The sequence below is a fragment of the Moschus berezovskii genome, chromosome 11 (genome assembly GCF_049115385.1).
Source record: "Moschus berezovskii isolate FMDL1 chromosome 11, NW_MosBer_1.0, whole genome shotgun sequence".
NCBI classification, from domain to species: Eukaryota; Metazoa; Chordata; class Mammalia; order Artiodactyla; family Moschidae; genus Moschus; species Moschus berezovskii.
Window position 1 is genome coordinate 102,442,142 of NC_142470.1, and position 12,712 is coordinate 102,454,853.

The window sequence follows — 12,712 nt, forward strand, 5'->3', positions numbered from 1 at the left end:
TACAACCCAGCGCCGGCCTCGGACAGTTCCCGGCAGAGCAACCTAGAGCCTGTGCAGTGTAGACTGGGAAAACACACACGCTGTGAGCGGGGGCAAACCCAGTGTGGCCGAGACGCTGCGAGCACTCCCCACAGACGCCAGAGATATTTGTCTGCAGCATTCCTCCCTTCCCAGAACAGGACTGAACAACTGAGCCTTAAAAAGTGTCCACCATCGCCCCCTAGTGTCAGGGCGGAAATTAGACACTGAAGAGACAAGCAAACAGAAGCTAAAACAGAGGGAACCACCTTGGAAAAGACAGATAGAGAAGTCTAGAGGCTACTCCAAGAATAAGACCAGAAACCAGAGGCAAGAGGCTTAAGCCCGAATCCTGAGAACACCAGAGAACTCCTGACTCCAGGGAACATTAATCGATAGGAGCTCATCAAACACCTCCATACCTACACTAAAACCAAGCACCACCCAAGGGTCAACAAGTTCCAGAGCAAGACATACCACGCAAATTCTCCAGCAACACAGGAAAATAGCCCTGAGTTTCAATATACAGGCTGCCCAAAGTCACTCCAAACCCACTGACATCTCATAACTCATTACTGGACACTACATTGCACTCCAGAGAGAAGAAATCCAGCTCCACCCACCAGAACACCGACACAAGCTTCCCTAAACAGGGAACCTTGACAAGTCACCCATCCAACCCCACACACAGCGAGGAAACTACATAATAAAGAGAACTCCACAAACTGCCAGAAGAGGGAAAGGCCACCCCAAGCAAAGCAATATAAGCAAGATGAAGAGGCAGAGAAATACCCAACTAGTAAAGGAACAGGATAAATGCCCACCAACACAAACAAAAGAGGAAGATATAGGGGATCTACCTGATAAAGAATTTTGAATTTTGATGGTGAAAATGATCCAAAATCTTGAAAGCAAAATGTAGTTACAGATAAATAACCTGGAGAAAAGGATTGAGAAGATGCAAGAAAGGTTTAATAAGGACTCAGAGGAAATAAAAAAGAGTCAGTATACAATGAATAATGCAATAGATGAGATCAGAAACACTCTGGAGGGAACAAACAGTAGAATAACAGAGGCAGAAGACAGGATAAGCGAGCTAGAAGATAGAATTGTAGAAATAAATGAAACAGAGAGGAAAAAAGAATTAAAAGAAATGAGGACAATATTAGAGACCTCTGGGACAATGTTAAACGCTCCAACATTCGAATCATAGGAGTCCCAGAAGAAGACAAAAAGAAAGACCATGAGAGAATACTTGAGGAGATAATAGTTGAAAACTTCCCTAAAATGGGGAAAGAAATAATCACCCAAGTCCAAGAAACCCAGAGAGTCCCCAACAGGATAAACCCAAGGCGAAATACTCCAAGATACAAATTAATCAAATTAACAAAGATCAAACACAAAGAACAAATATTAAAAGCAGCAAGGGAAAAGCAGCAAATAACACACAAGGGGATTCCCATAAGGATAGCAGCTGATCTTTCAACAGAAACTCTTCAGGCCAGGAGGGAATGGCAAGACATACTTAAAGTGATGAAAGAAAATAACCTACAGCCCAGGTTACTGTACCCAGCAAGGATCTCATTCAAATATGAAGGAGAAATCAAAAGCTTTACAGACAAGCAAAAGCTGAGAGAATTCAGCATCACCAAACCAGCTCTCCAACAAATACTAAAGGATCTTCTCTAGACAGGAAACACAGAAAGGGTGTATAAACTCGAACCCAAAGCAATAAAGAAAATGGCTACGGGATCGTACTTATCAATAATTACCTTAAACGTAAATGGGTTGAATGCCCCAACCAAAAAACAAAGGCTGGCTGAATGGATACAAAAACAAGACCCCCATATATGTTGTCTACAAGAGAACCACCTCAAAATGAGGGACACATACAGACTGAAAGTGAAGGGCTGCAAAAAGATATTCCACGCAAATAGAGACCAAAAGAAAGCAGGAGTAGCAATATTCATATCAGATAAAATAGATTTTAAAACAAAGGCTGTGAAAAGAGACGAAGAAGGAAACTACACAATGATCAAAGGCTCTTCCAAGAAGAAGATATAACAATTATAAATATTTATGCACCCAACATAGGAGCACCGCAATATGTAAGACAATTACTAACAAGTATGAAAGGGGAAATTAACAACAATGCAATAATAGTGGGAGATTTTAATACCCCACTTACATCTATGGATAGATCAACTAAACAGAAAATTAACAAGGAAACACAAACTTTAAATGACACAATAGACCAGTTAGACCTAATAGATATCTATAGGACATTTCACCCCAAAACAATGAATTTCACCTTTTTCTCAAGCGCACACGGAACCTTTTCCAGGATAGATCACATCAGTTCAGTTCAGTTCAGTCGCTCAGTCATGTCCAACTCTTTGCGACCGCATGAATCACAGCACGCCAGGCCTCCCTGTCCATCACCAACTCCCGGAGTTCACTCAAACTCATGTCCATCAAGTCGGTGATGCCATCCAGCCATCTCATTCTCTGTCGTCCCCTTCTCCTCCTGCCCTCAATCCTTCCCAGCTTCAGACTCTTTTCCAGTGAGTCAACTCGTCGCATGAGGTGACCAAAGTATTTCAGTTTCAGTTTTAGCATCAGTCCTTCCAATGAACACCCAGGATTGGTCTCCTTTAGAATAGACTGGTTGGATCTCCTTGCAGTACAAGGGACTCTCAAGAATCTTCTCCAGCACCACAGTTCAAAAGCATCAATTCTTCAGCAATCAGCTTTCTTCACAGTCCAACTCTCACATCCATACATGACCACTGGAAAAACCATAGCCTTGACTAGACGGACCTTGGTTGGCAAAGTAATGTCTCTGCTTTTTATTATACTACCTAAGTTGGTCATAACTTTCCTTCCAAGGAGTGTCTTTTAATTTCATGGCTGCAATCAGCATCCGCAGTGATTTTGGAGCCCCCAAAAATAAAGTCTGACACTATTTCCACTGTTACCCCATCTATTTCCCATGAAGTGATGGGACCAGATGCCATGATCGTTTTCTGAATGTTGAGCTTCAAGCCAACCTTTTCACTCTCCTCTTTCACTTTCATCAAGAGGCTTTTGAGTTCCTCTTCACTTTCTGCCATTAGGGTGGTGTCATCTGCATATCTGAGGTTATTGATATTTCTCCCAGCAATCTTGATTCCAGCTCGTGCTTCTTCCAGCCCAGCGTTCCTTATGATGTACTCTGCATATAAGTTAAATAAGCAGGGTGACAATATACAACCTTGACGTACTCCTTTTCCTATTTGGAACCAATCTGTTGTTCCAAGTCCAGTTCTCACTGTTGCTTCCTGACCTGCATACAGGTTTCTCAAGAGGCAGGTCAGGTGGTCTGATATTCCCATTTCTTTCAGAATGTTCCACAATTTACTGTGATCCACACAGTCAAAGGATTTGGCATAGTCAATGAGGCAGAAATAGATGTTTTTCTGGAACTCTCTTGCTTTCTCCATGATCCAGCGGATGTTGGCAATTTGATCTCTGGTGCCTCTGCCTTTTCTAAAACCTGCTTGAACATCTGGGAGTTCACGTTCACATATTGCTGAAGCCTGGCTTGGAGAATTTTGAGCATGACTTTACTAGCGTGTGAGATAAGTGCAATTGTGCGGTAGTTTGAGCATTCTTTGGCATTGCCTTTCTTTGGGATTGGAATGAAGACTGACCTTTTCCAGTCCTGTGGCCACTGCTGAGTTTTCCAAATTCGCTGGCATATTGAGTGCAGCACTTTCACAGCATCATCTTTCAGGATTTGAAATAGCTCAACTGGAATTCTATCACCTCCACTAGCTTTGTTTGTAGTGATGCTTTTTAAGGCCCATTTGACTTCACATTCCAAGATGTCTGGCTCTAGGTCAGTGATCACGTTATCGTGATTATCTTGGTTCGGAAGATCTTTTTTTGTACAGTTTTTCTGTGTATTCTTGCCACCTCTTCTTAATATCTTCTGCTTCTGTTAGGTCCATACCATTTCTGTCCTTTATCGAGCCCATCTTTGCATGAAAAGTTCCCTTGGAATCTCTAATTTTCTTGAAGAGATCTCTTGTTTTTCCTATTCTGTTGTTTTCCTCCATTTCTTTGCATTGATCGCTGAGGAAGGCTTTCTTATCTCTCCTTGCTATTCTTTGGAACTCTGCATTCAGATGCTTATATCTTTCCTTTCCTCCTTTGCTTTTCGCTTCTCTTCTTTTCACAGCTATTTGTAAGGCCTCCTCAGACAGCCATTTTGCTTTTTTGCATTTCTTTTCCATGGGGATGGTCTTGGTCCCTGTCTCCTGTACAATGTCACGAACCTCCGTCCAGAGTTCATCAGGCACTCTATCTATCAGATCTAGTCCCTTAAATCTATTTCTCACTTCCACTGAATAATCATAAGGGATTTGATTGAGGTCATATCTGAATGGGCTAGTGGTTTTCCCTACTTTCTTCAGTTTAAGTCTGAATTTGGCGATAAGGAGTTCATGATCTGAGCCACAGTCAGCTCCTGGTGTTGTTTTTCCTAACTGTATAGAGCTCCTCTCAGCCCTCCTGCGCCTGCACAGCCACCGCCTATTGGACGTGGGGTAGCTCCTTTCGGCCGCTGGCCCTGGCCTCAGGCGTGGGTTAGCTTCTCTTGGCCGCGCTTATGTGCGTGGTCGGTTGCACTGGAGCCAGTGTCTCTCGCGTCTGCGCAGCCGGAGCCAGCGTCTCTCGCGGGATAGATCACATCCTGGGCCATAAATCTAGCCTTGGTAAATTCAAAAAAATTGAAATCATTCCAAGCATCTTTTCTGACCACAATGCAGTAAGATTAGATCTCAATTACGGGAGAAAAAACATTAAAAATGCCAACATATGGAGGCTGAACAACACGCTGCTGAAAAATGAACAAATCATAAAAGAAATCAAAAGAGAAATCAAAATATGCATAGAAATGAATGAAAATGAAAACACAACAACCCAAAACCTCTCGGACACTGTAAAAGCAGTGCTAAGGGGGAAGTTCATAGCAATATAGGCACACCTCAAGAAACAAGAAAAAAGTCAACTAAATAACCTAACCCTACATCTAAAGAAACTAGAAAAGGAAGAAATGAAGAACCCCAGGGTTAGTAGAAGGAAAGAAATCTTAAAAATTAGGGCAGAGATAAATGCAAAAGAAACAAAAGAGACCATAGCAAAAATCAACAAAGCCAAAAGCTGGTTCTTTGAGAAAGTAAATAAAATTGACAAACCACTAGCCAGACTCATCAAGAAACAAAGGGAGAAGAACCAAATCAATAAAATTAGAAATGATAATGGAGAGATCACAACCGACAACACAGAAATACAAAGGATTATTAGAGAATACTATCAGCAATTATATGGCAATAAAATGAATAACCTGGAAGAAATGGACAAATTCCTAGAAAAGTACAACTTTCCAAAATTGAACCAGGAAGAAATAGAAAATCTGAACAGACCCATCACAAGCATGGAACTAGAGGCTGTAATCAGAAATCTTCCAGCAAACAAAAGCCCAGGTCCAGATGGCCAGACGGCTTCACAGCTGAATTCTACCAAAAATTTAGAGAAGAGCTAACACCTATTCTACTCAAACTCTTCCAGAAAATTGCTGAGGAAGAGAAACTTCCAAACTCATTCTATGAGGCCACCATCACCCTAATCCCAAAACCTGGTAAAGATCCCACAAAAAAAGAAAACTACAGACCAATATCACTGATGAACATAGATGCAAAAATCCTTAACAAAATTCTAGCAATCAGAATCCAACAACACATTAATAAGATCATACATCATGACCAAGTGGGCTTTATCCCAGGAATGCAAGGATTCTTCAATATCCACAAATCAATCAACGTAATACACCACATTAACAAACTGAAAAATAAAAATCATATGATTATCTCAATAGATGCAGAGAAAGCCTTCGACAAAATTCAACATCGATTTATGATAAAAATCCCTCCAGAAAGTGGGAATAGAAGGGACATATCTCAACATAATAAAAGCTATATATGACAAACCCACAGCAAACATTATCCTCAATGGTGAAAAACTGAAAGCATTTCCCCTAAAGTCAGGAACAAGACAAGGGTGCCCACTTTCACCACTACTATTCAACATAGTTCTGGAAGTTTTGGCTGCAGCAATCAGAGCAGAAAAAGACATAAAAGGAATACAAATTGGAAAAGAAGAAGTAAAACTTTTACTGTTCGCTGATGACATGATCCTCTACACAGAAAACCCTAAAGACTCTACCAGAAAAGTACTAGAGCTAATCAATGATTACAGTAAAGTTGCAGGATATAAAATCAACACACAGAAATCCCTTGCATTCCTATACACTAATAATGAGAAAATAGAAAGAGAAATTAAGGAAACTATTCCATTCACTGTAACAACGAAAAAAATTAAATACTTAGGAATATACCTACCTAAGGAAACAAAAGACTTGTACATAGAAAACTATAAAACACTAGTGAAAGTAATCAAAGAGGACACTAATAGATGGAAAAATATACCGTGTTCGTGGATTGGAAGAATACATATTGCAAAATGAGTATACTACCCAAAGTAATTTATACATTCAATGCAATCCCTATCAAGCTACCAATTATATTTTTCACAGAACTAGAACAAATAATCTCACAATTAGTATGGAAATACAAAAAACCTCTAATAGCCAAAGCAATCTTGAGGAAGAAAAATGGAACTGGGGGAATTAACCTGCCGGACTTCAGGCTCTACTACAAAGCCACAGTCATCAAGACAGTATGGTACTGGCATAAAGACAGAAATATAGATCAATGGAACAAAATAGAAAGCCCAGAGATAAATCCACGCACCTATGGACACCTTATCTTTGACAAAGGAGGCAAGAATATAAAAGGGAGAAAAGACAGTCTCTTTAACAAGTGGTGCTGGGAAAACTGGTCAGCCACTTGTAAAAGAATGAAACTAGAACACTTCCTAACACCATACACAAAAATAAACTCAAAATGGATTAGAGAGCTAAATGTAAGACCAGAAACTATAAAACTCCTAGAGGAGAACGTAGGCAAAACACTCTCTGACATAAATCACAGCAGGATCCTCCAAGACCCACCTCCCAGAATATTGGAAATAAAAGCAAAAATAAAGAAATTGGACCTAATTAAAATCAAAAGCTTCTGCACAGCAAAGGAAACTATAAGCAAGGTGAAAAGACAGCCTTCAGAATGGGAGAAAATAATAGCAAATGAAGCAACTGATAAAGGATTAATCTCCAAAATATACAAGCAGCTCCTGCAGCTCAATTCCAGAAAAATAAATGATCCAATCAAAAAATGGGCCAAAGAACTAAACAGACATTTCTCTAAAGAAGACATAAAGATGGCTAAGAAACACATGAGAAAATGCTCAACATCCCTCATAATCAGAGAAATGCAAATCAAAACCACAATGAGATACCATTTCACACCAGTCAGAATGGCTGCTATCCAAAAGTCTACATGCAATAAATGCTGGAGAGGGTGTGGAGAGAAGGGAACCCTGTTACACTGTTGGTGGGAATGCAAACTAGTACAGCCACTGTGGAGAATAGTGTGGAGATTCCTCAAAAAACTGGAAATAGAACTGTCATATGATCCAGCAATCGCACTCCTGGGCATACACACCGAGGAAACCGAATTGAAAGAGACACATGTACTCCAATGTTCATTGCAGCACTGTTTATAATAGCCAGGACATGGAAGCAACCTAGATGTCCATCTGCAGACGAATAGATAAGAAAGCTTTGGTACATATACACAATGGAGTATTACTCAGCCATTAAAAAGAATGCATTTGAACCAGTTCTAATGAGGTGGATGAAACTAGAGCTATTACACAGAGTGAAGTAAGCCAGAAAGAAAAACACCAATACAATACACTAACACATATATATATGGAATTTAGAAAGATGCAAATGATAACCCTGTATACGAGACAGCAAAAGAGACACAGATGTATAAAACAGTCTTTGGGACTCTGTGGGAGAGGGTGAGGGTGGGATGATTTGGGAAAATGGCATTGAAACATGTATATTATCATATGTGAAACGAATTGCCAGTTCAGGGTTGATGCATGTTATAGGATGCTCGGGGCTGGTATGCGGGGATGACCCAGAGGGAGGATAAGGGGAGGAGGGAGGTGGGAGGGGTCTCGGGAGGGGGAACTCAGATACACCCGGGGCGGATTCATGTCAATGTATGGCAAAACCAACCAATATAATATTGTAAAATAATTAGCCTCCAATAAAAATTAAAAAGAAAGAAAGAAAACCTGACATCTCAAGGAGTGTGTGTATGTGTGTGTGTGTGTGTGTGTGTGTGTGTGTATTAGTCGCTCAGTCATGCCCAACTCTGCGACCCTGTGGACTGTAGCCCGCCAGGCTCCTCTATCCATGGGATTTTCCAGGCAAGAATACAGGAGTGGGTTGCCATACCCTCTTCAGGATCTTCCCGACCTAGGGATGCAACCTGTGTCTCCTGCATTGCAGGCAGATTCTTTACCATCTGAGCCACCAGGGAAGCCCTAAGGAATTTAGTGCTCTTCTGTCTGTGGGAGAATGCAAGAGTCTAGGCTCACTGAAATCACTCCTTCTATATGCTTCTCAGCTCTCCAGAGCCAGTATCCTGTATTTTCTCACCCTGAGTCTGCTCAGGGGGTGCTGTTGGGGCAGCTGCAGCAGCTGATTACTAGATGAGGGGTGGACACCCTGCCTCCATCCTGAGTTCCCCCAGGGCTGGGGGCTGTAATGTGATGGCTTGATGCCTGCAGCATCCTTTGATAACTCATACAGTGGTGCCTTTCTCGGTCTACAGTGGTTTTCCCCTCCACGTTGGACCTTCACATGAAGTCAGAATACTCACACCACCCGTTCTTTCTCTGCACATGGACCATGGTTTCACAAAGTCAAACAAGCAGAGTTGTTTTGGGGTCAGACTTATTCCAGACCAGGCCTTGTCATGTCACAGAACCAGGTTCTCTCACCTAAGACCTAGCAGAGAAGAGTGGACCTTGTGCAAAGCTTTGAATTGGACAGAAAAGGGTCAAAACACCCTTCTGGGGTTGGTGCCATCGTTCATGGTCTGAGTTATTTTACAAATCTTGTAAATTGTATCAAACAGGTAATATGATTCTCCTGCCCAGAAATGCAAACTATTATGTGTCAGCTGGGTACATCTGAGGACAGCCGTGTGGCATCTATTTGTAAATTCATGTCAGCATTCTTTACTGTCTGTGTATGTTTAGTCCTTTGAATTCTCTTTTTAAATTTATTTTTTACTGGAGTATAATTGCTTTACAATTACACTGTTGGTTTCTGCTGTACAACAACATGAATCGGCTATATGTATACATATATCCCCTCCTCCTGGAACTCCCTCCCGCTGCCCCATCGCTGCCCTGTAAGTCATCGCAGAGCACCAAGCTGAGCTCCCAGTGCTGTCATCAGCTGCAGCAGCTTGCTATTTCTCTCATTAATCGAGTCCCGTAAAATCTTTGAAACGCGTTCTTTCTCCATCTGTGTGAGAAGCACGGTTTTATCTTCATTAAAAAATTACCTTTTGATGTGTGGCAGAAACCAACACAATTCTGTAAAGCAATTATCCCTCAATTAAAAAATAAGTAAATTTAAAATAAAAAAAGATTTTTTAAAGATTAATTTAAAAAATTATCTTTTAAGAACTGTTCTAGGCCAGATCTTCCCCCCAACTCCGTTTCTCAACTGAACGTTAATTATCCTTTTGCTTTCTGGAGCCAGAGGCCTTGGGATTCAGAGCACTCAGCTGGCCCCTGCCCACCAGCTCCCTAAGGACAGCCCCTGTGCCCCTTACCCGTTTCCCCCCAGGAGATGCAGCCAGGTGGCTGGCGGTGAGGGGCCCGCTCTCCACCTCTGGGAGGGGCACCCGTTTCTCTGCAGGGTGGCCCTCCTCCCGTCTCACAGCAGCCGTGTTGATGTTCCCTGTCGTGACTCAGCTCACTGAGCACCCTGTGCTAAAGCCGCCTTCTGGGGTCCTCTGGGTATGGGATGCTGTGCGGGTGATGGATGCTGCAGGGACTCAGGCTTTGCCAGGAGGAGTGAGGCTCTAGCGCACAGGAGCTGAGAGCCCTGGAAGAGCTGTTCGTCCACCGGGACCTGTTTACCTGTCCATCTGTCTGTCTGCTTATTCACTGGGGGGTTGTTACTTCAATGCAGGCTCCTGGCACCTGTTTCACTTGCTGCTTTTGGAATATGTGATTCACATACTTCAGTCGTGCATTGAGGAGGAAGAGGAGGAGGACGACGTGGGAAGTCTCAAGGAGATACTGCCAGATGACCAGTCTCCTGTCCAGGCAGACCATGAGCCACACCCCCCTCCAGACTGCCCCCCAGCTCAGGAGTGTGAAAGCCTGAGTGCGGATCCCCCCCGGGTGATGCTCAGATGCAAGGGCCAGAGCCCCAGTGCCATGGAGGGGAGCAGTGTGGTGGTCAGGGTGCCTGGCTTCCTGGTAGACACCGTCACGGGCAACAAGGTAGGCACACCGCGGCCCGGCCTTGTGCCCACCAGTGTTCTCAGGGCAGTGAGGACCCAGGGGGTAGGAAACCCACGTGCTGTGCGTAGTCACTCAGTCGTGTCCTACTCTTTGCGATCCCATGGACTGTAGCCCATCAGGCTCTTCTGTCGATAGGATTCTTCAGGCAAGAATGCTGGAGTAGGTTGTCATTCCCTTCTCCGGGGGAATCTTCCCAACCCAGGGATTGAACCCAGGTCTCCCACATTGCACACAGATTCTTCACCATCTGAGCCACTGAGGAAGCCCTAAGAAACCCATAGAGGGGGTTTTATATTGTCCAAACAAGGACACAGGATTCTAGATTCACCTCTGCTTTAAGCGATTTTGCCAGTGTGTCTGTTGACCACCGCTCAGCTCCGAAACATGCCTGGTTTGATGAGAGCTGTGGTGTATGGGGACTGCTCTCACCTGGCCCCCCAGAGCCTGCCTGGCGTGAACAGACTCACAGAGCAGCAAATCCCTACAACTAAGAGGAGCGACATGTACTGCAAATACCTCTGGCAGCGTTTAAAGACAGCAAACACGGAATAGTCTGAGTACAAAGGGTTTTTGAAAGGATGGAATTTGGGTCCATCTTGAAAGATATAATAAGGATTGCAGGAATTCCCTGGTAGTCCAGTGGGTAGGACTCTGCACTTTCAGTCCCAGGGCCTGAGGTTTGATCCCTGGTTGGAAAATTAGGATTCTGAAAGCCTTGAAGCACGGCCAAAAAATTAAAATAATGAAAAGCAAGGCAATTTCTCTGGTGGTCCAGTGGCTAAGACTCCACACTCCCAATGCAGGAGGCTGGGGTTCGATCCCTGGTCAGGGAATTAGATCCCGCATGCTGCAGATAAGACCTGGGGCAGCCAAGTAAATAAAAAATAAATAAATATTTAAAAAATAAAGTAAGAATGGCTATTTATCAAATGTACTGTGCACACTTGATATATATTGTCTCAGAGCCATACAACCCTGCTCAATATCTGTTCTTATCATTTTCATGCCACGGATGAGGAGACAGAGGCTCAGAAAAGCTAAGCGGAGGCCCAGAGTCACACAGCAAGTAAACTGCAGAACGGAGGCTGACACCCTGGCCTGCCTGATCTCATCATTCTCCTCCTACAATGCTAGATGGGAGGAGGATGGTCCAGGCCCCCAGAAGACTAGGACACAGGAGGCAGAGATTTGAGATGGGGTCTTGAATGCCAGGGAGGGGAGGCAGATTGAGCAGGAAGTTCAGCTAGATGCGAGGCAGGGGAGTGGGCTGGTTGGGGAAGAAAATCTTGACAACTGTCAGTAGTAATTTCTAAAACTCCTGCACATGTTTGGAAGCTTGGCCTCTTCACATGGCATTCTTTTCACATCCACAAGTTCCCCTTCTGAGTAGATGAGGAGTCTGCTTAGGAGACCACTGAAGGCAGGGGTGTGACCTCAACCTGGATGAAACGTGGTCAAAGCCACGTGGCCGAGTCACAGCTGAAACTGTCTGTGCCCTACGTGCATGCTTAAGTCACTTCAGTCGTGTCCAGCTCTTTGTGACCCCATAGACTGTAGCCCACCAGGTTTCTCTGTCCGTGGGATTCTCCAGGCAAGAATATGGGAGTCGGTTGCCATTTCCTTCTCCAAGGGATCTTCCTGACCCAGGGATCAAACTCGTGTCTCCTGCATTGGCAGTTGGGTTCTTTACTACTAGTGCCACCTGGGAAGCCCATCCGTGCCCTGCAGCCCTTTCCCATTCCAAGCACATAGAACCTCGGAAGACTGTTACTGCGCTGGACTGGACAAGACACCCACTGGCCTGGACAAATGAAACAGGAGCCAAAGAGCCACTTCTCACAGTCACCAGCCCTCTGTCTCCATCAGGCGTTCATTTGCTGACCTCGAGATAGTAAATTCAACACCCAGTGCTTCTGTGCTCGGTGCTAGAGACTCTAATGTGAGTCTGTAAATAAGAAACTCATCTGCCCTGGGAGTGTGTATATGAAGCCAGCAAGACAGAGGAGACCAGGAAACGGGAAAACACTGGCCCCCAGTCAGGGCCTGGGCCATGGAGAGGAGCAGGCGGAGGCGGTTCAGGCTCCACTCACTGAGCTGGCGATTCAGGGCCATGGGCAGAGCAAAGGCC

At 43.9% G+C, this 12,712-nt stretch overlaps 1 protein-coding gene across 2 annotated transcripts in view; it reads left to right on the forward strand.

Moving 5' to 3' along the window:
- The window catches only part of RFX8 (regulatory factor X8), a 59,665-nt gene that overhangs the window by 44,211 nt on the left and 2,742 nt on the right, over positions 1-12,712 (forward strand). For both annotated transcript variants that reach the window (XM_088841631.1, XM_055400599.2), the window contains one exon: positions 10,247-10,563. In XM_088841631.1, coding sequence (XP_088697757.1) covers positions 10,247-10,563 — 317 coding nt within the window. The remainder of the gene's footprint in view (positions 1-10,246; positions 10,564-12,712) is intronic.